The 19,129-nt window shown below is 42.9% G+C and overlaps 4 protein-coding genes across 6 annotated transcripts in view; 2 read left to right on the top strand and 2 right to left on the bottom strand.

Moving 5' to 3' along the window:
* The window catches only part of LOC109477219, an 8,844-nt gene extending 2,563 nt beyond the window's left edge, over window positions 1-6,281 (top strand). The window contains exons 1-6 of one of the 3 annotated variants that reach the window (XM_019778293.1): window positions 2,110-2,165; window positions 3,308-3,815; window positions 4,339-4,550; window positions 4,866-5,141; window positions 5,440-5,528; window positions 5,928-6,281. In XM_019778293.1, coding sequence (XP_019633852.1) covers window positions 3,437-3,815; window positions 4,339-4,550; window positions 4,866-5,141; window positions 5,440-5,528; window positions 5,928-6,267 — 1,296 coding nt within the window. In that variant the 5' untranslated portion in view covers window positions 2,110-2,165; window positions 3,308-3,436 and the 3' untranslated portion in view covers window positions 6,268-6,281. Of the gene's footprint in view, window positions 1-2,109; window positions 2,166-3,177; window positions 3,816-4,338; window positions 4,551-4,865; window positions 5,142-5,439; window positions 5,529-5,927 lie in introns of those variants that run through there. The other 2 variants (XM_019778294.1, XM_019778292.1) reach the window with 2 other exon arrangements.
* Window positions 6,282-7,307: 1,026 nt separating this feature from the next.
* LOC109477229 lies at window positions 7,308-10,904 on the bottom strand. Its single transcript, XM_019778308.1, has 5 exons — window positions 10,494-10,904; window positions 9,642-9,850; window positions 9,209-9,340; window positions 8,445-8,533; window positions 7,308-7,969 (listed from the first exon to the last, which is right to left on the bottom strand). Exons 1-5 carry the CDS (start codon window positions 10,858-10,860, stop codon window positions 7,747-7,749), a joined length of 1,020 nt encoding a protein of 339 aa, XP_019633867.1. The 5' UTR covers window positions 10,861-10,904; the 3' UTR covers window positions 7,308-7,746.
* Window positions 10,905-11,516: 612 nt separating this feature from the next.
* Window positions 11,517-15,255, bottom strand: LOC109477239 (ragulator complex protein LAMTOR5 homolog). Its single transcript, XM_019778319.1, has 5 exons — window positions 15,118-15,255; window positions 14,636-14,697; window positions 13,953-14,070; window positions 13,066-13,561; window positions 11,517-11,624 (listed from the first exon to the last, which is right to left on the bottom strand). The coding sequence occupies exons 1-4, from the start codon at window positions 15,150-15,152 to the stop codon at window positions 13,495-13,497; spliced, it is 282 nt and encodes a 93-aa protein (XP_019633878.1). The 5' UTR covers window positions 15,153-15,255; the 3' UTR covers window positions 11,517-11,624; window positions 13,066-13,494.
* Window positions 15,256-15,510: 255 nt separating this feature from the next.
* Window positions 15,511-19,129, top strand: LOC109477216 (thiamine transporter 1-like). The gene is made up of 7 exons (XM_019778288.1): window positions 15,511-15,867; window positions 16,327-16,529; window positions 16,886-17,013; window positions 17,291-17,697; window positions 17,851-18,043; window positions 18,494-18,635; window positions 18,899-19,129. The coding sequence occupies exons 1-7, from the start codon at window positions 15,612-15,614 to the stop codon at window positions 19,028-19,030; spliced, it is 1,461 nt and encodes a 486-aa protein (XP_019633847.1). The 5' UTR covers window positions 15,511-15,611; the 3' UTR covers window positions 19,031-19,129.

The raw sequence follows: 19,129 nt of genomic DNA, 5'->3' as shown, positions 1-19,129 counted from the left end.
TATAGGAGTAATACCCGATCTCCGCGGCGGTGGACAGACCGTAGGTGACCTGCATGACCTGCATCATGGCGACCCCGTGTCCCCACAACAGGAGAACCCACGTCAGGATGAGAGTGAAACCCTCAAATATGATGACCGGCTTGTATCGTACGTAGTCCGTCAGGAGGAAGATGACCAGTAAGGTGGGGAAATACGTGTACGTCCACACCGGGTAGATCTCATTGGTCACCTGCTCCTCCGTTAAGTTCTTCGTCGGCCCCTTAAGGTAAGGGGTCAAGAACGGCTCTGATGGCCGCAGTTCCTTAAAGAAGCCAAACAGGCAAATAAGTAGTGTTGCTCTCTCCATACTGGTGGCCTTTCACAGATGCACACTCAGGGATTTGATAGTTCTGTAAGACATGAAACAATTTGGTGTCAATGGAAGTCTATATTACCCTGTGGTCCAAAATAGTATTGTGTCACAACTGTACTGTCACAGTCCCAAACGTTGCACCCATATGATGCAATCACTATATAGATAGTAAATTTAGAATGGTTCACCTTCTTCTTTCAAGTTTCTTGCATATGATTGCATCATATATGATCATGTATATTATAAAGATAACACTTGGTGTATTGTCGAAAGTGTTATTATGTATGATGGGACCAAAAAAATCTACGAAATTATAAAGCAAGTCCTTGAAATAAGGGAATTGGAGATAGCAAAACCGTATCTACATCGTTGCCCTCCCTCTACGGCCACTATTCTATTACTTTATACTTAGCAGCTCACGATTTTATGCTCCTTCAGTTGGTATATTCTTGGTAATACATACGCCACCCATACCCCACACTCATTGTGGACTTAATCTAATATTTGTAGACCTACTTTGTCAGGTACAAAGTCCGGTAAGGCAGGGTCAGGGTCATTGAGTTGCATACTGTAGCGAAACCAAGTCCAAGTCGCAAGATAAATATGCAGGTCATAGGGCGATGGACTAGTCTATTCTGATACGGGGGCTTAGTATATACTCAACACAGAAAGTTCCGAGACTTACGTTTGAGAGAACCCTGAGATTGTCAAATATCTTGAGATTCTTTTAAAGAATCTTCAGATGTTTTGAGATCACGAGATTCCTTCAAAAACCTTTCCAGAACATCTTTTCTTTATTTTCAACGATGCGTGACGACTCCCGCTGGGGGTTATGTACGGTAACAGTTTTCCACATCATCATACCAGCTATGTAAGTATTAAACCTGAAAACAGTCAGAGAAGCCTTTGTCCAAAGTGCCCTGGATTGTGCAAATTTAATATGGACACTGTTATGAGCTGAGCTGAGATATTAAACCTGCTTGCCTTTTAATAAATTGAATAAATAAATGAATTGGATTGAAAACATTCATCATGAATGGTTCCAAGCATCTGAAGTACATTACTTTCCTGGTACAAACGTGTCCTCTGTACTGTTCTTAGAAGAGATCTTTGATTAACACCAGCATTCATTTATCCATCTGCATGCCAAGGGAGTGTAGGTGCACCTGTATGTAGGCGCACCTAGTCCCTGGGCATGCAGATGGATCATTACTGGTGTCAATCAGTTCTCTTCTGAGAACAGTTCAGAGGGAAACGTTTGAACCAGGAGATTCTTACGAGGGCCAGCATGTGATTACGAATTACGCAAAATTTTTGCCGCCGATTACGAATCACGAGCTGATGATGACTTTACGCTTTGCGGCTCGCTAATGTACTTTTACGAATTACGTTGATTTTTGTAGAGGCTGCCTAACATACGGATTACGAAGACTAAAAAGGCATGATTACGCCTTACTCGGAAGAAGGGCATGCAGGCCCTCTCTTAAGGCCCAGGATACGACTCAGGAATATCTATTGGAATAATCACCGGTAAGTTGTTACATAGTCCGTTGTAACACACACAGTGTGCTTTTAACATACTTTTTCCCAAATGCAGATGGAGAAAGCAGCATGTACCATTTCAAGTCTTAAACTTTGATGTGACTCGGTCGGGGATCACCCTACTACTAACTTGACCATTGTACACAAGGCCGGTCTGTTGCACCTGTAAGCCTGCCCATAAAAGGCGAGAGGTGTATTGTCCAGTTCCGGGAAATCCCCCGTCCGGTGGCGGGAACTGTCCGCCATGACAACCGGGTATGACCGCCGATAGGTAAGGCGCTTCCAAATGTTTGAATCAATACCGGGTAGATCACTGCAGTAGTTTCAGAAGGACAACTTTGTTGTAACGTTACATGTACTATCATTACAGCTCGAACGTACACGAACAATTATGGCACTGATCTCTAGACTATAGATACAAAACCTGTATCATGTGAATGCCTCAGGCTGACTGTCTCGGCGTCCGACTATAACGCTACATGTCACAACAGTACTTTAAAGTCAAAATAGACCAATCGAGTTGTACTCACGGGTCTCTCGAAAACAGAGATTACGGAATAAGAACAAAGGTGTGTCGAGGAAAGGTTTGGTGGATACGGTGATTATAAATTGGGTGGGAGGGGGGCACCTGTAGTGAGGCCAGGATTTAACGTTAATTCCTAAACCGATTATAACGAAAAATCACAATGGAGTACCCAAGTACATTATCAGTAAGGTAAGAATATACCTGAACAGTATTGGGAAAGTTTCAGTGAGACGGGCGAAACCAGGCCAGATAAGAGTGAGGTCCACACCTAAAGTTTATGAAAGATTGTGACCGTGAGTTTTACACTTACATTGAGCAAGAAGACGGGGCATGGGGAAAAACACAGGTGCATGGGAACTTGTACCCATTGCAGGGAACTTGTACTGCATACGGAGATAAGATAATGCATGTAGTTCGCCCATACATTTTTGGCCATTTACCTGTGTACGTGCTGCCTTTGTAAAGCCTGCTATTGATATCATGTTTCCCTAACCTTAAGTAAATAGACTCTAAATGACCTCTGTGCAGGATAGGAGCAAGGTGCACAGTGGTAGGAACAAGGAACAGACCGGGGAGAGTTTTGGGGGACCTGTCAGCTGAGGGAGATACGGTCGTCAACAGTTACAACTGGTGCAAATTGTTTTTTGTCGATTTTCCTCCTTCTATGGTTGCATTTTGTGACGATGCCCCTACTACATAATAGCATTTTTACTCAGTTTTTGCCTCCCATTAATCTAAATGGTTCGTCCCAAAGAATGGTATGTGTATGGGTGGGCGACTTAGTACGAAGGTTAACGCTAGGACGAACCCGGTACGTGACAACATGCCCTCACAGCGTCATACCTGGATGACTTGAAATCAACTCTTGTTTATACTTGCTCAACCAGGACAGAAGGAAGACCACTGTGCTCCTGCTGTGTTGGAGTCCAAGGTGGTTTCGTATTACCTGTTCCGTCTGCACTTACAACCCGTCATAAATCGGTGGGCGTCGCTGCTAGCTGAAGACAGGCGTGGCAATGGCGGAGCCTGACACAGACTTGATCTCTGCACACCGGCACCCTGGTAGGGCGGAGGCACCACAGAGGAGACAGTCATACAATTTTAGTGACAACTTCAACGTGTTAAGTTACGGCACCTACCGCAAAATTGCCCTGATGCTGGGGGACGAGAGAACAGTGGAAAACTGGACCGGGCTTGCCCACAGACTTGGCTCCGGCACTATGGAGGACATTTCAAACTTCCGGGTTAAAGCCCAAGCATTGAATGAAGTTCCGGCCATGTTGCTACTTGAAGAATGGAGTAGAAAACCAGGGGCTACAATCCAAGTCATCGTGGACGCCTTGACAGAAATGGAGAGACCAGACGTCTTGAAGATTGTAGAAGACGCGATGGAAGGTACGTCCCGTTTAGCAAGTACTACCAAGGATTGGGCAAGGTGGTTTTTACCACCAAGAATTAGGCAAGGTGGTTTTTACTACCAGGAATTGGGCAAGGTGGTTTTCATGACGTCAAGTTGAATAAAGAAGCTACAGTACGTATTTGTTCTTCTCGGTCCTTGAAGAAGCAAGGTAATGAAGCCACTGGACTTTTTGGCACGTGTTCCCTTGGCTAATGAACCATTTAATTTTGGGCCGAAACTTCCGCTTCAGTGTTGTCATCGAGCAAACTTCCCCTGCCAGACTTGTCACTGAAGTTTACTTTGGCCATTATAATCTCACTCCCAACAAACCCAAAACACGTTACAACTACAAATATGTTTAAATTTGACAGGTTTGGCAATATTAGTCTGTTATTGGGCATATCAAGGAGCTTAAAATCTAGATTTCAGCTTAAACAAAGAGCTTAGAATCTAGATTTTAAGCCCAGTGCCTAAGATTTTAAGCTCCTTGAGCAGTTCCTGAATCTCTGTCTCCTACAGACCAGTTCACTCTGCATTACGTCGTGGTGACGGCGGAAGGACACAGACTCCCTGTCCAGAGAGTTCAGGTTTTCGGCTGTGACACGCTAGAGGCCAGTCTACAGACGTCCCTGGAGCAGACCGGACTGCACACAGACGATCTGGTCATTCAGGAGCCGGACGTAGAGGCGTACACACTGGTCAGGTGGTCGTCACCCTCCCGACTGGTCAAGGTGCGACTCACATGTCACAGTAATACCCAATGGAATTTTAGTTTCAGGATTTTAGTTTCAGTTTCAGTTTATTTATTTCACCAGCAGTTGCACTTAGCAACCTGTTTTCAGGCAATGATGGGTATACAAGGCACGGATAACAGACTATACAAGTTAATCACAAAATCACAATTAGTAGTCATTAATGCATATCGGTTATGTACTGATCTCAATTGTTGCGTTATAGCATAATTTAATAAGCTTTCTATTCATTTGGACCCATCTCTGCGTTCCGATACTTATTGTTTGCACTGCACCTGCACCTTCTCTCCCCAGGGCAGACAGTTAGTTCTCCGACACAAGGATTGCCCCCCTCCCCCTGCTGCCCAACACACAGACGTGCTCACACCAGGTTCCCCAGGTTTGCCCCCATGGCCCCCCGGCGCCGCTCCAGTCTTCCCCGGGTCTCCGGAGGAACTGTACGGCAACTCGTGGTCAAGTTTGGACAACATCAGTGTTATCAGTGAGGATGTGGAGTGGGAAGGACTAGACGACTTGTCGACGTGCTCCCTCCCGGGATGGCACCCGCATCTTCCCGACAGACAGAAATACGTGAGTACGGTTTGTTGACTGCATTGTCAATGTCGTTTGTCGGAAATGCATACCTTCAGTTCCCCAAGGAGACGGCGACAATAGCAAATTGTAAGGAAAAATAAAAATTTCACATTTGAAAATTTTCTAGGAGAGTATTAAATCTCCAGTGTGTTTTGATATATACTATCATAATTGTGATATCACCCATTCTTTTATTAGTGGTGTAGCATTACTGGCTGTTAAATGTGATGTTTGATATCGTCGGCAGTCGCTGTGAACATCATGCGTTGGATTCACGTTAATTTTATTTTTTCAGATCCGTGAAGCAATGGCTCCGTACATCGCTGCAGATGGTTGGTTCCTCATTCGGCCACTAGACGACAATAGAGTAGCCGTCAGTGTTACGTGAGTATTTTTTGGTATATCTACATATGCATGTATGCAAAAATACATATACTAACCATACCATGACTATATATGCTGATAATTTTCTCTATCCAAATAACATATTTCACGAGTATGAAACTACTACATATTATTCTTATTATTCTATAACCTATGTTTTCGGTGCTGTTTGCTGAAACATCCAGTTTTAACAGCTTATATGCATGTTCTGGTTCAAATTGATTGGTTGGGTTAATTATCTGTACATTTGAAATAGCAAAATGTAAAAAAAATGGTGCAAAGTTGAAATTAATGTGAGACCTCACCAGCCGACACTCAACGAAAGTATTCACTTCATCATTGCTTGCAAACACCTCTCTATCACAACTCTATTCCAATGATTTGGTCCCTTGATCCCAGGTTTAACGGCGACATGCGCCACTTCAAGATTCATCGTACTTCGGACGATCGTTACTACTTTCATAGGAAGCAATGGAGAGCACAATCTATCAATGACCTTATCAACATCTACTCCGTGGAGGGGCTGCCGACTTCCGAGTCCCGGAAGGTGCAGAAGCCGCCCAGAACGCCTCAACCAGCCGATGAACCGCCGCCCCTGCCGCCCCGCCCAGGACAGGCCGAGCCGCCCGAAGTACCGAAAAGGGATAGTATGGTGTACTTAAAACACCCGGTCCCTGTCAACAGGGAACTGGAAGAACGGATAAAAGCGAAACAAACGAAACACGTTTACCAGAACTAGAGGGCGATGTTTGCATTATATATAGATTATACACCCTGCCCCATCTGTCATGTAAAAGGATACTTCATGCCATTTGGGTTACTTCAGACACCATTTCCTGTGTCTGATGTTTTGTGGTCTGCATTGAGGTACATGTATCCCCCATTACACACACACACACACACGTACTGTGATCATACAGATCCAAAAATCCCCCAATACACACCTACACACACACACACACACACACACACACACACACACACACACACACACACACACACACACACACACACACACACATACACACACACACACACACACACATGTACTCACATAACAGGGTCATTTTGCTGCTATAGCTGCACTACAAAATTGATGTACATATTTTTGAAAATCAAACCATAAAGCCAGAACTTCAACAGCTAACATGCTTCGTGCTGTATGTCTGAGAACTTGGAGGTTCGCTTTGTAAAGAGGATCAATTTTATCACTGTAAACTTCATGATCGTAACTACAACGATGACAATTGTGTGTAAATCATGCATATAATATAGGTATGGTATATGCATATGTTGCTACCGTCTGTGAAAAAAAATGTCTGTGAAAGGTGAAGAGCCTGGTACATGTTTGTTTGGTTACTGATGGTATCTTGTACTAATTTTTTTCCGATCAAAAATGTATAAATGACACATATAAACGGAACCAATACGGTCGCATTACGTATACCGTTATAGGCTTAGTGAAACTTACATAATTTATGTAGTGTGTTTATGACTAAAGCCTAGATTGAAGTTGCCACTCATGAGTTGTCCATTAAAACACGTTATCAGGGAGTTGTCCGTTGTTGTTTTTGCCTTGCGTGCGTCGTCACCTTCGTGGTAGGCCGTCCTACGGTTTTGATATCGTGGGATGTTTTAAGGCATCCAATGCAGTTTTTAGGGCTTGGAATCCCATAGCCGGATGACGTTGACCAATCAGAAGGCTCACTCACTCACTCACTCACTCACTCACTCACAACGATGATTTAATTCATTGAATGAATCGTACGTTTTCAGTCGACTGTACTTTATTTTATTATTATTTACACAACAATTGTACATTGTAAAACTTCAAAAAAGAACACCGTTTTATCATATGCGGGTAGTTGTGTTCAAACGATCACACGTAAATGTAGTTACACGTACATAAAGCTTTACACACACATAAAGTATTAAAAGTTAGGTCAACCATCATCCTCAGCGTTGCTTTATGGTTAGCATTCTCTTGTATATAATTACAATGTCATTTGTTTCCCTCTAACACCCTGTCCAATTTGTAATGATCTTACACTTGTGAAACGATCTCCAGCGTTGATTATGTGAATGGGACGTACTGCGAGGAAAGTGCCCGAAATACTTATATTTGAGTGTCAGTTTACTGTTTATTCTTATTTTAGACACAGAGGCAAATCTGACAGATATATGATATATATATATATTGCACTTCGATGACCATAATTCACACAGGCTTTAGGAGCCGGACACCCCTTTCCCTGTCCGGGACTGGCGGGTTGGACGTGTTGTGAGCCGAGCCGTTCAGTCGGCCACACTTGGCGGGAAGATCGTTCCATTTGTAAGTCTCGATCAGCTCGTGCAGACTGCTGGCTTGGAATTCGTCCTTCCGGAAGTAGAACCTTCCGTCTGTATGGCCGATCCGGAAGTGACGAATTTCTCCCAGGTACCTGGAATTCGAACACGGCAGACATTTCATAGCAGATCAGTAAGATATACTACAGCTTTGACGATAGTATTGTTTTAACAGTTTCATAATAGAGAAAATGTTTCAACAGCCTTCTTTAAAATTTGTTTAGATAAGACTTTCGAACCTAATATGATATTTGGGTAGAGAAGACCAATTGTAATAATTTATGTAAATGAGGACATTGCATGATAAATGAGAAACCGTCATCGTTAAAGGTTAACACGATTTGGCGAAGGTATCGTCGGCAGTGGAACTCTTGATCAACTTCTTTTCGTGTGCCCACCACCACCTAACTGACCTACTGATCAGACATAACATCACCAGTTTTCCTTGTGGAAGGCGGTCGCGTTCACTCAAAATGGTTTGTCTCTGTTGAAGCAACCCTCAGAACAATCTAAAGTGATACAGTGCAATAATCTCTGATTAGAATATATACCCGCAAGTATATTACTCACGTCACGCTGACTGCTAACTTGTTGTTTTCACACTTCCTGATGACGTACCAGCCTTCATCACGGAGGTAGTTGAACATGAATGTGTGGATCTGGAGAGACAGTAATGGTTCAATAGGTACAAAAAATCACACCGAAACGCTTGATCTTATAGTAACTCTTCATAGAGTGAAGAAAACCTCCCTTTTCTCCTCTACATTGTTGTTATTATCTTGTTTTCGTTGATGTCAATTCCATTGTGTAACGTTATGTGCATGTGAGGGGAGGGGAGGGCCTAGATAAGTAAGATATACGTTTGCTCAATCCTCAAACAATATATGTGATAAAATGAATATTTAAATTTATGTCTCATATAGGAGATGTTAAAAATAGCACATCGGAGAGATAGGGAGAACGTTTGGTGCCAGATTTGAAAAAAAGGAAGGCTGGAGACCGAAGAATGCAACAAAACACTATGGTTGAAGGATGATACCTGGTAGCCTCTACCAGGCTTCATAGGGATGGAAAGAGTAAGAAGTGGTCAAATAGACAGGTAACATGCCAAGGGAGTTAGTCCACTATAGGAGTATCGCACTGAAACTGTACTCCCTTAGCGGACTAACTCCCCTGGCATGTTATCTGTCTATTTGGCCTACTCTTCCGCCCGCTACTGAAGCCTGATAGAGGCTAGTCATATGGAACACCCACACTAGTTCTGTAGATGTGACGTTGTATGATATGACGTTGTACCATATGACGTTCGATACCGTATTGCTGACATGACGTACCGCTGCAGGATCGTCAGGTATGTTGTGATGGAAGCCGGGGATCTTAGTCAGCTCTTCCCAGCAGACCTCATCCCTGGTGACATCGACCCTTGGCTGAGGAAGTTTCTTCTTCACGAGACGAAGGTGTATACCCTAATAATTGAAGAAAGCTATCTTAATAGGTTGTCGACAAAGAATGAATGAATTTAATGAACAAGATGATCACATACACATCCACAAAATGTAAAACACAACAATTCCTTAACAGATCGTACACTTGTACATATATAGCTATAGAGACTTTTTTAAAACCTCCTTGCTATAGACTCGAACCATCCTCTTCCTGCGACCAATGATTTTTCCAATGGCCAGGTAGGTCATGTTAGGGGCGTTGGGGGAGGGGGGGGGTTCGATACTTTGTGTTGGAATGAGGGACTTTAATCTAATACCTTACCTTACACTCCCTTGCCTTTGTAGTCCACGACATGGCTTGTCCACTTTCACTTTCACTCCCCTGTATCTCAAAGTCGTCAGTTCTGAGTCCAGTTTCTTCAAGAGCGCCCTCTAGAGCTTGCCCGAGGGTGAGCATGCCCCAGACCCCAGGTAAGGTCATTGACCTTTCCTTCTGGTGAATACAGATGGTAACCGATAGGGTACACTCATCTGTAGAAAACGTACAAAGGTAATTAAGAGCTTATCACCCACACTGGCGTGACATCAGCATATTATACACCCCCAGTAGGGCATGTTTCCTCTTGTAGCCAGCAAAAGCACTGAGAGTTCACGAACGACAGTAAAGACGTCAACATGGCCACAATTACAACATACTCTGACGTACGTAACACGGAAGTAGAAGTGCCCGGTGATGTACACCTTCGTGTCATGATTATTACGTGCTTGACACAAAGCAGCGACTACCTGTACACAGAACTTCGTCTGCATAGTTTCTAAAAAGTATTGCCTTTCGTGGCGAGCTCAATGAATTGAAAACCCTAACTTATTTTAGAGAACGGGGAGCCACGACAGTGTGCTCACCTGGCTAAAACAAAAATGAAGGAAGGGAAAAACGGAAGTAGTGTCAAGTGTCATTCTACTGGCCCCTTCACCGGGGGTGGTCGTGCACATGGGGGCGCTTTAATGCAGCCGAGCACACAGTAGTACCTAGCTAGCTTCCTCCCTCCAACCCACTCTGTCGTGTGCCAGCTAACAAACTGTCATTTTACCTTGTCGCAAACAACAACTCTCACCGTATCTTGAAAGTTTATCTCTGTTGGTAGACGTCATTATGAAGCAAGTTTACCCTCACCTTTAGCAGCTTTCTGAAGTTCTTCTAGAACGTCCAGTCTGTCGATGTCTATCAGAGCCTGCTCCAGGACCTGTAACGTGCTGCCAGACCCCCGGCCTCCCCAGGTCTCCAGCAGCAACTCACCCGGGCACTTCTGGTACATCTTGTTTCCCTCCTGCCGGAGCATTTCTATCTTATCGCGACTGTACCCTAACTTGTCTGCCAGGGCTTCCCAGCCTTTAGACACAGGGTTTGGAGCATTCAACACGGTCCCGACGGTAGACAGAGAACTCACGCCGACAATTTCGAGCAGTGGTCTAGATTTCATGTCGTCCCAAATTTGCCCGAAGTCCGAGATTACCTCAGGCTGTCCCTTGCTGCTCGCCATGTCGGCGGTGGTTCTGACAGATCATGTGACGCAGCTAACAATGGTGCTTTTCTTACCTGCGGGCGGGGGTTTCCAGGTGTATTGATAGCGACGTGAAATCCCCTGACACACATATACAGCCGAATATGGCCTCCCGAATACTAGCCGAACTCTCTCTGAAGCTGACATGCACACTTTTTGCTTCAGATCAATTGCCCACGATCCTTCCCCGCCCCTCACATTGTCACTATTTTTCAAAAGTTGCAAAGAATGCAAAGAATTGATCGAAAGAACATTTACAGTTCCACCCAAAGATTTATGTCCCCAGGTTCTAGGTGAGACCCAAAACTCTTCCCTCCTACCAGTCTAGGAGAAAGAAAATATTCTTGTATGGGGAAAGATGCAAGAAATTGTATCCAGGTATAAGAATACTTGGCATGAAAGAGGAAGGAATATTTGGCATAGAGACTACTTAGAAGTGATATAGAAATTGTGGATAACAAGAACATATAAGCTATATATAGGTAGGCTTGTAGGGAGATATCACAGAAAAATCTATACAACAAGAAAAAATATTTGATCGCATAACCAAGAGAAAGTACAGCATGCTTTGAGAAGACCATGAAAATCATTCCTTGGTATGTAGTACCATTAATATTATATTCTTCACAATGATGAACAAACATCACTATATTCTTTATTCTTCTTGAGAATTATTAAATAATACATGGGCCACAAATACTGATTGAATTAAGTATAAGACATTACCAGTACCTGTTCTTTACCTCACATGCGAACAACAACATGGATTCTCCAAGGGTAAATCCACAGTCACAAACCTACTAGAGGCACTGGATGTGTGGACGGAGGCCTTGAGCCACGGTGTACCGGTGGATATTATCTTCTTGGATTACGCTAAAGCGTTCGACACGGTTCCACATGAGAGGTTGATCAACAAAGTAGAATCCTTCGGCATAGCAGAGAACTTGCTACTGTGGATTAGAAACTTCTTGACGCACCGGAGACAGAGAGTCGTAGTCAACGGCCAAGCATCCAGCTGGAAAGCGGTGACGAGTGGCGTACCACAAGGGGTCAGTGTTGGGACCGCTTCTTTTCTCAATGTTCGTCAGTGACATACCCGATGAGCTACATAACTTTGTTTCCTTGTTTGCGGACGACACAAAGATCTACGCCATTGCACATGGGTGTGAAGGCCAGGCCAAGACACATGCGACTCAAGAACTCCACACGAGCCAGACCATAACACATGCGACCCAAGAAATCCACACGAGCAATATACACTCCACATGTCTACAGGCTGACTTGAATACTTTGCAGAGATGGTCATCTAGGATGCAGATGAAGTTTCATCCTGACAAGTGTAAAGTAATGCACCTGGGAAGAAGAAACCCCACACACGAGTACACTATGACAAAGGAAGATGGAACACTCCACACGCTGAAGGTGACACATGAGGAGAAGACTGGGGTGACGATTGACAGTAACCTCAAGTTTAGCACACACGTCCAGGTTCAAGTAAACAAGGCCAACAGAGTTCTGGGTGCAATTAGGCACACCTTCAAGTACCTGGACAAGGAGGCTTTTCTACCTCTTTATAAGAGCTTAGTCCGTCCACATTTAGAATATGCAACCGTGATATGGTGTCCTACAACCAAGAGAGACAGGGACAGTGTCGAAAGAGTGCAGAGAAGAGCTACAAAGCTTGTGGAGTCAGTGTCCCACTTGCCTTATCCCCAGAGGCTCCAGGCTCTCCAGTTACCGACACTCAACTTCAGACGACAAAGGACAGACGTGATCCAACTTTACAAAATCACACACGGGTATGACAAAGTAAGAGTTGGAAACAGCTGCAGTATTTGTAGAGGGACCATGTTTGAACCCAGTCTTTCAACCACCACACGGGGCCACTCCTTCAAGTATCAAGTACAAAAATCACACGGGACGAGGAAGTGCTTCTTCTCTTCAAGAGTCACAAGTGTGTGGAACTCTCTTTCCCAGGAAGCAGTGTCCAGCAAATCAGTAAATGAGTTCAAGAACCATATTGCACACGAGTGGAGAATACACCAGGATATGTACACTACACCTTTACGTACTGAACACAGAAGAAGAACTGCTACCGCCGAAATTACCCGAAGTGCGGTCTCATTACCCATACAGGGTACCTATTGACCGGCTACAGGTGAGAAATACAGGTGAGAAATTTACAAAATGGAAAGAAAACAGGCTTTACAGAAAGACAATATGCTTTAAATTGGTATGTATGTGTTCCTGTGTCCTCCAATAATGCAGGGTTACCTAGAAAACAATTCTAAGGGGAACATTTTATACCCAACTTTAGGAGTGCACTACTATAGTAAGCTTTCCATGGGGTAGTGCAAAATATGCTTTCATATGCTTTGCTTCAAATATGCTTAAATACCCTAATGATATTTTGTCAGTCATATTCTTACAGAATACCTGCATGGAACATTATCACAGCACAGCTATGACATAAATTTAGGGTATCAAAGCATATTAGTTCTGCTTGATGGAAACATTCCTATTCTCAGGTGATTTGCTCCATGAGTTGGTGGGTCACCCTGCACAGTATGAACTATGATGGAATCTCCAATTGAACTGCATGTACGACTGTCTCTATGTTGGTACTTTGGCTTTGTGTATTGCCATTGTGATGTCATCATGCTTTTTGATCATCAAGGTCCTGGAATAAAAGAAAAAAAAACACATCATAACTAAATCACATACATGTATCCCAAAAATTCCCAACCAGCCTCACTTTCTGGTAACCTTCTCAATGCTGAGGTGGCATTTTGTTATGTTTTTGTTATGTTTTCTCAGTTCTTTGTGTCATTATCATATAGCCAGAAGACGTCGACCAATCAGAAATCTCCATTTCACATTGCCACTGGTGATTAAATCCCATAAGCACTGTGACCAATGGGGTTGCCCAATTCACAGCACCCAGTGGGCATGAGATCAGCATATATGCACAAGACTTCTCCTTCCTAAATTTACAGTAAAATGCTGCAAGGATCCCCCATGCAGACCCTCATCAGAGTGCACTATTACTATTAGGATGGAGTGAAACTTACGACGCGTCTGACTCCACACAGATGATTGGATCCTCTTCCGAGGATGGGTCCAGTTGTCCAGCCAGCTCCGACAGTCGGGTGACCATTCCTGCTGCTTCTGTGGACACTGAACCTTTGGCTGGAGAAAAACAAGTTTTTACCTTCTCTATTTACAGACAGCTAGAGCTTTCCCCTCTATCCATCTTTCAACCCAGGGTTCTCACCAAGCTGTTTGAATGTGTGGGCTATGATTTGGACCCTCTATGTTGTGATTTAGCTCACTACACTGTCTTCTAACAAGCATTGTTTCTTTGTGCGAGAGAACTTTGTGACCCTTCATAAATCTTTTGATAAACCAAAATTTTACTTTGAATGAAGCTATAACAGAGTAAAGTATAATACTACTACTACTTGGCGAAGTAATAGTTGGAGCAATCGTTGTCATGAGTTGAAGTAACATTTACACTAATACTAGGAGAGATAATGTTAACTTACACCTGTCATCCTAACATTGACATTCATGTATTGAATGTCAATGTTACAGAAAAATGGTACCAACTCTTACGTCATGGCAGTTGCCTGTCGCTGATTTTTTTAAATTTTTATATTTCCATATCTAGATCTCTAATGTGGTGTGGTAGAAAAATTATCGGGCGGAAATATCCCACTCATCTCCCTAATCAATCCCTCCTTCTCTCACTCACCTCCCAGACACATGCCGTGGTGGTCGGCACACAGGGTCCCCAGCACACCATGGTTACTCATGCTGTGGGCATAGGGAAGATAGTCATACTTAGTAGTCATAACGTTACACATCTAACATAAAAAATTGGGCTGTTCCAAAAAAAAAAAAAATTTTGGAGGGGGGGGTTGAAGAGCTTGGATTTTCTACTTTCTGACTCCCCTTTCATTATTATCCAAGGGCCTTGACCCCCCTTCATCCAGGGGCCTTGGCCCCTTAAAAATTCTATCCAAGCGACTTGACCCCCCATAATTTCATCCAAATCCAGGGTTAAACCCCCCCTCAATCCAAACCCACACTCACTAACCCCCTATGTAAAATCCGACCTCTTCAACCCCCCCTCCTCAGTTATTTTTTTGAACGGCTTCGACAACAAGGTTTGATAATATGTTTTCGTGTTTGGCCATCAAACCTAACCAATGGCAGAACACTAGCGTTACTTACGTTTCCTCAAGGTGTTTATCCAACTCCTTCTCCATTTTAAAACGCTACAGCAATCGTTCTGTGATGAGATCTGGTTCTTGAAAAAATATTACAGGTCACGTTACACTGAAGTCACGGGGAATAGTCCATGCTTATCACGGGGGCGTAGTAATACAACACTTTTACCTTGAGAAATATTTCAACTTATTTCAACTTATTGGTATCAATATTAAGACATTGTTTTATTATGCAGAAAAAGTGCCAATTAGTGTAATAGGTTTTTGAGTGACGGTGATATCATGATTATATGTTAGCATGTTACCTAATTTTAAAGTGGACCATTTCTACCCACTATGCTTTGCAAACGGGTCAAAAGGTCAAAAGTCAGATCAACTTCCGTGTTTCTCGAAGGAAGACGTGTCCTACCGTACGTGCTTTTACGTTAACTAGATAGGATAGAGTGCACATATATCTGACATACACGGCAGAGGAAGACAGATGCACCGTGACGTCAGATGGCAGTCACTACAGAGACAAGAGCAATCCTCCTCCTCTGCTTCTATGGCTTCTTTAAGGAGATGCGTCCATCAGAGCCTTTCCTTACGCCGTACCTGAAGGGTCCTGATAAGAATCTAACCGAGGAGCAGGTTGATAACCAGATCTACCCTGTGTGGACGTACTCGTACCTGGCCTGTCTGCTGCTGGTCTTCCTGGTGACAGACTTCCTTCGATACAAACCAGTCATCATCTTCGAGGGTCTGGCATATATTGGTATGGAAATTCCTGTATTATGTAGTATTTTGTTGTTTTTACATTATTTAACATTTTGTAATCTTTAGGCTTTATGTAACGTAACATAGTCTAGATATAGCAAGGACTTGAATATAGTGATTAAATCTCATAAAAACCATGGTGTTTAAAATCCCATAAACACAGCAACTGCCCTTGGCCCCAAATGGCACACACATTCTGTTCAAATGACTGCCAGTGATCCCAAGTGGAACACGTAAAATGACATACAATATTTCACACGATTTAATTTATGAAACTTAATTGCTATATGATGCTATATGATAATAATGTTAACGACCCTCCTGTGTCTTGTCTGCTTTGCTCACTCAGTGGTTTTATTCAGTGGTTATAGATGTTATAGCAACTGACAAGGCCTTATCATTGTACACTTCGGACGGGTCATTAAATCTTTAATTAACCCTCAAAACTACATTACAGGAACATGGGTTCTCCTGCTGTGGGGACAAGGAGTGCTGGCCATGCAGTTCATGCAGTTTGTGTACGGAGTGGCCACGGCAACAGAAATAGCCTACTACTCCTACATCTATGTCATCGTCTCCCACGAGCGCTACCAGAAAGTCACCAGCTACACTAGGAGTGTGGTTCTAGTGGGGAGGTGTGCTGCTGGGGTGGTGGGACAGGTAATTTGGACAGACGGTTGCCCCAAGTGTTGGCTTTGTTGGCATTGCTAGATGGTTATCACTCTCAGCAATGGCAATTCAAAGCCCACATTCTGTACCAAAAACTTTTTTTAATACAGGAGATCACAAAGATAAGAGGTAGTCTGATTGAATTAGCCGGATTTTCGCTACGCAACGCTCAATTTTTTTCGAGCGTTGCGTAGCGAAAATCCTGATGGTACCCAGGCTATAATTGAACAAGAGTTTTTGTTGAATTTTAAGAAATAGAAACTACTAGTATTAAATGACTAGATCAAAATTTGGTATTGTCATTCTCAAAAAATGTACAAAAATCAGTTTGCCTTTTCAAATTTCAGGCTGTTGTATCAGGATTTAAAGAAGCTGGCTACTTCCCCCTGAACTACTTGTCTCTGGCCAGTGTGACAGTGGCTCTCTGTATCTCCATCTTTCTACCAAGTGCCAGAAAAAGCATGTTCTTCCACAGGTTTGTATGAAAATATTATTAAGTCACTCACTCTCGGGGGGGGGGGCTATCATCAGTCTACTTTTTTGTATTAAGTACATGCAAATCAGCAGATGTAAAAGATTTGGACAGATGCATGAATGGTGATACCAACAGCTGATGGTGATACCAATGTACATGTAAGCTGTAACATGTACATGTATATAGAGAGTTAGATACTTAACATTACATGTACCTATTGTCTTATTGAAATGGACTTCTAAATCTATGCCTACAAACTTTATATCCACCATGTCAGGTACTCCCGACAACAGGATGACAATGATTCTCCCCCAAGTCCAACATCAGCAAATGAAAATGCTGCAAGTGAAGAGACCATTCCTGATAACACACCAGACAACACCATATCTGAGCCCACACCATCACAGCTCCAGGCTTCTGACTTCAGTGAAGTTGCTACAGAAGTCAACACTTCTGGGTCAGGAAAAGACAACATCATCATCCACACATTGCGTAACTTGTGGACAGACTTCAAGTTGTGTTACGGGTCCCGACACCTGGTGCTGTGGTCACTGTGGTGGTCACTGGCCACCTGCGGCAGCTTCCAGGTGGGGAACTACATCCAGAACCTGTGGGACATCATCAGCCCTGCCGCTAGTGGTGAGGTCTGGAACGGGGCAATAGAGGCAGCTGCCACTCTCTTAGGTCAGTAGTAGGAGTGTTGGACTCCATATTGGTAAATGATGAGAATTTCATCTTAAAATTTTGTAAGTTATTTAACCTCAGCCATGTCACATAACAAATTCATTTATTTAACATATCTAGATAAAGGACAAAATATTTTTTTCAAAATTACAGGGGCTGGTGTTTCTTTCTCCATCGGGTTCATCCATGTGAACTGGATTGTTGTTGGAGAGATGACTCTTGGCATTCTGTCAGCTCTGGATGCCGTTCTGCTGGTTGTCATGGCAATAACAAACCAGATCTGGGTCAACTACGTCTGTTACATCATCTTCAGGATGTGCTACCAGTTCCTTATTACCATAGCAACGTAAGTGGTTCCTTGCTAAATCTCAAATTGATGCAAACTTACTTAAAGCTAACTGAGGTCAACCATTATTGTTGGTGTGTATAAGATTATTGACATGAAATACATAACAATACTTTATTGACACAACGTAAGCACAGCTTTTGTAAGGTCTAAACTTATAGTATAAGAAAAGAGGGAAGTAAAGAGTGACAAAATGATGAGGAAAGGAAGGAGGAAGAAAAAAATCTGGAATGGGAAACTGACACATTGTGTATAGAACATAGAAGGCTATCATAATTGTTTTCATCAAAGATCAGTTGGTCACTGCATGTCTTAGAGAGGAATTACATGTAAGAATGACATATCATACATGTATGATGTTGCACCATGTAGAGTTTATGACTTTTCAGATAATATAAAAAAATTGCAGGCATTCTGGCAGTTCCTGAATCACAACTATCAAATGTTCAGATTTCAGATTGCCGAGAAGCTGACAAGGGAACGTTATGCCCTGGTGTTTGGCTGTAACACATTTGTGGCCCTCCTGCTCCAAACTATTCTCACTGCAATCCTGGTGGACAAGAAAGGACTGGATGCATCGGTCAGAACTCAGGTATGAAACAAACCTGAGAGACAATTTTTTTTTAAATACAGGTTTGATTTCTATTGTAATTAACAGATGTCAAAGACATGAAACTAAGAAGCCTGCTTTTAAAGTCAAAATTATTTCTTGAAGAAATAGTCATTTGACAAAGAGATGTAGTTGTAGTTGATGTACTGGGTGTAAAAAAATCCTCCCAAGTTGTACACATTTGTAGTCACCTAAAACATTGTATCTTGTATGATCACTAATTCTTATATGTTCATTGTTCACAGTTTATCGTCTATGGCGTGTACTTTGGTGTGATAGCCACCATCTTCCTGATTGGCTCTGCAGTTTCACTGAGAAGACTTGGTTGGCAGGCAGTACGGACGAGATGGAGACATGTTGACAATGATAATGAATGAATGATAGACCTTTATTGTACATTTGATAAAAAATGAATGCTCTTACAGGTCAAGGAGATAAAGTAAAATTACATTGCATCTTATTACATGTAGAACTTT

Source organism: Branchiostoma belcheri, unplaced genomic scaffold (genome assembly GCF_001625305.1).
Source record: "Branchiostoma belcheri isolate BF01 breed outbred unplaced genomic scaffold, Haploidv18h27 scaffold4, whole genome shotgun sequence".
Lineage (NCBI taxonomy): Eukaryota > Metazoa > Chordata > Leptocardii > Amphioxiformes > Branchiostomatidae > Branchiostoma > Branchiostoma belcheri.
The sequence above is the reverse complement of the archived record's forward strand: the minus strand, read 5'-3'. Positions and strand labels throughout refer to the sequence as shown.

Bases quoted from the DNA above. Each gene is read 5' to 3' on its own strand.
- LOC109477239 (XM_019778319.1), bottom strand. From the start codon at position 15,152: ATGGAGAAGGAGTTGGATAAACACCTTGAGGAAAC. The intron at 14,071-14,635 runs GTGAGTGAGAGA...GTTTTTCTCCAG, and splicing joins CCACGGCATGTGTCTGGGAG to CCAAAGGTTCAGTGTCCACA. The intron at 13,562-13,952 runs GTAAGTTTCACT...CTTTTATTCCAG, and splicing joins TGTGTGGAGTCAGACGCGTC to GACCTTGATGATCAAAAAGC.
- LOC109477229 (XM_019778308.1), bottom strand. From the start codon at position 10,860: ATGGCGAGCAGCAAGGGACAGCCTGAGGTAATCTCGGACTTCGGGCAA. The intron at 9,851-10,493 runs GTGAGGGTAAAC...CGTTTTCTACAG, and splicing joins ACTTCAGAAAGCTGCTAAAG to ATGAGTGTACCCTATCGGTT. The intron at 8,534-9,208 runs GTACGTCATGTC...CTGTCTCTCCAG, and splicing joins TACCTGACGATCCTGCAGCG to ATCCACACATTCATGTTCAA.
- LOC109477216 (XM_019778288.1), top strand. From the start codon at position 15,612: ATGGCAGTCACTACAGAGACAAGAGCAATCCTCCTCCTCTGCTTCTAT. The intron at 15,868-16,326 runs GTATGGAAATTC...ACTACATTACAG, and splicing joins CGAGGGTCTGGCATATATTG to GAACATGGGTTCTCCTGCTG. The intron at 17,014-17,290 runs GTTTGTATGAAA...CCACCATGTCAG, and splicing joins AAAAGCATGTTCTTCCACAG to GTACTCCCGACAACAGGATG.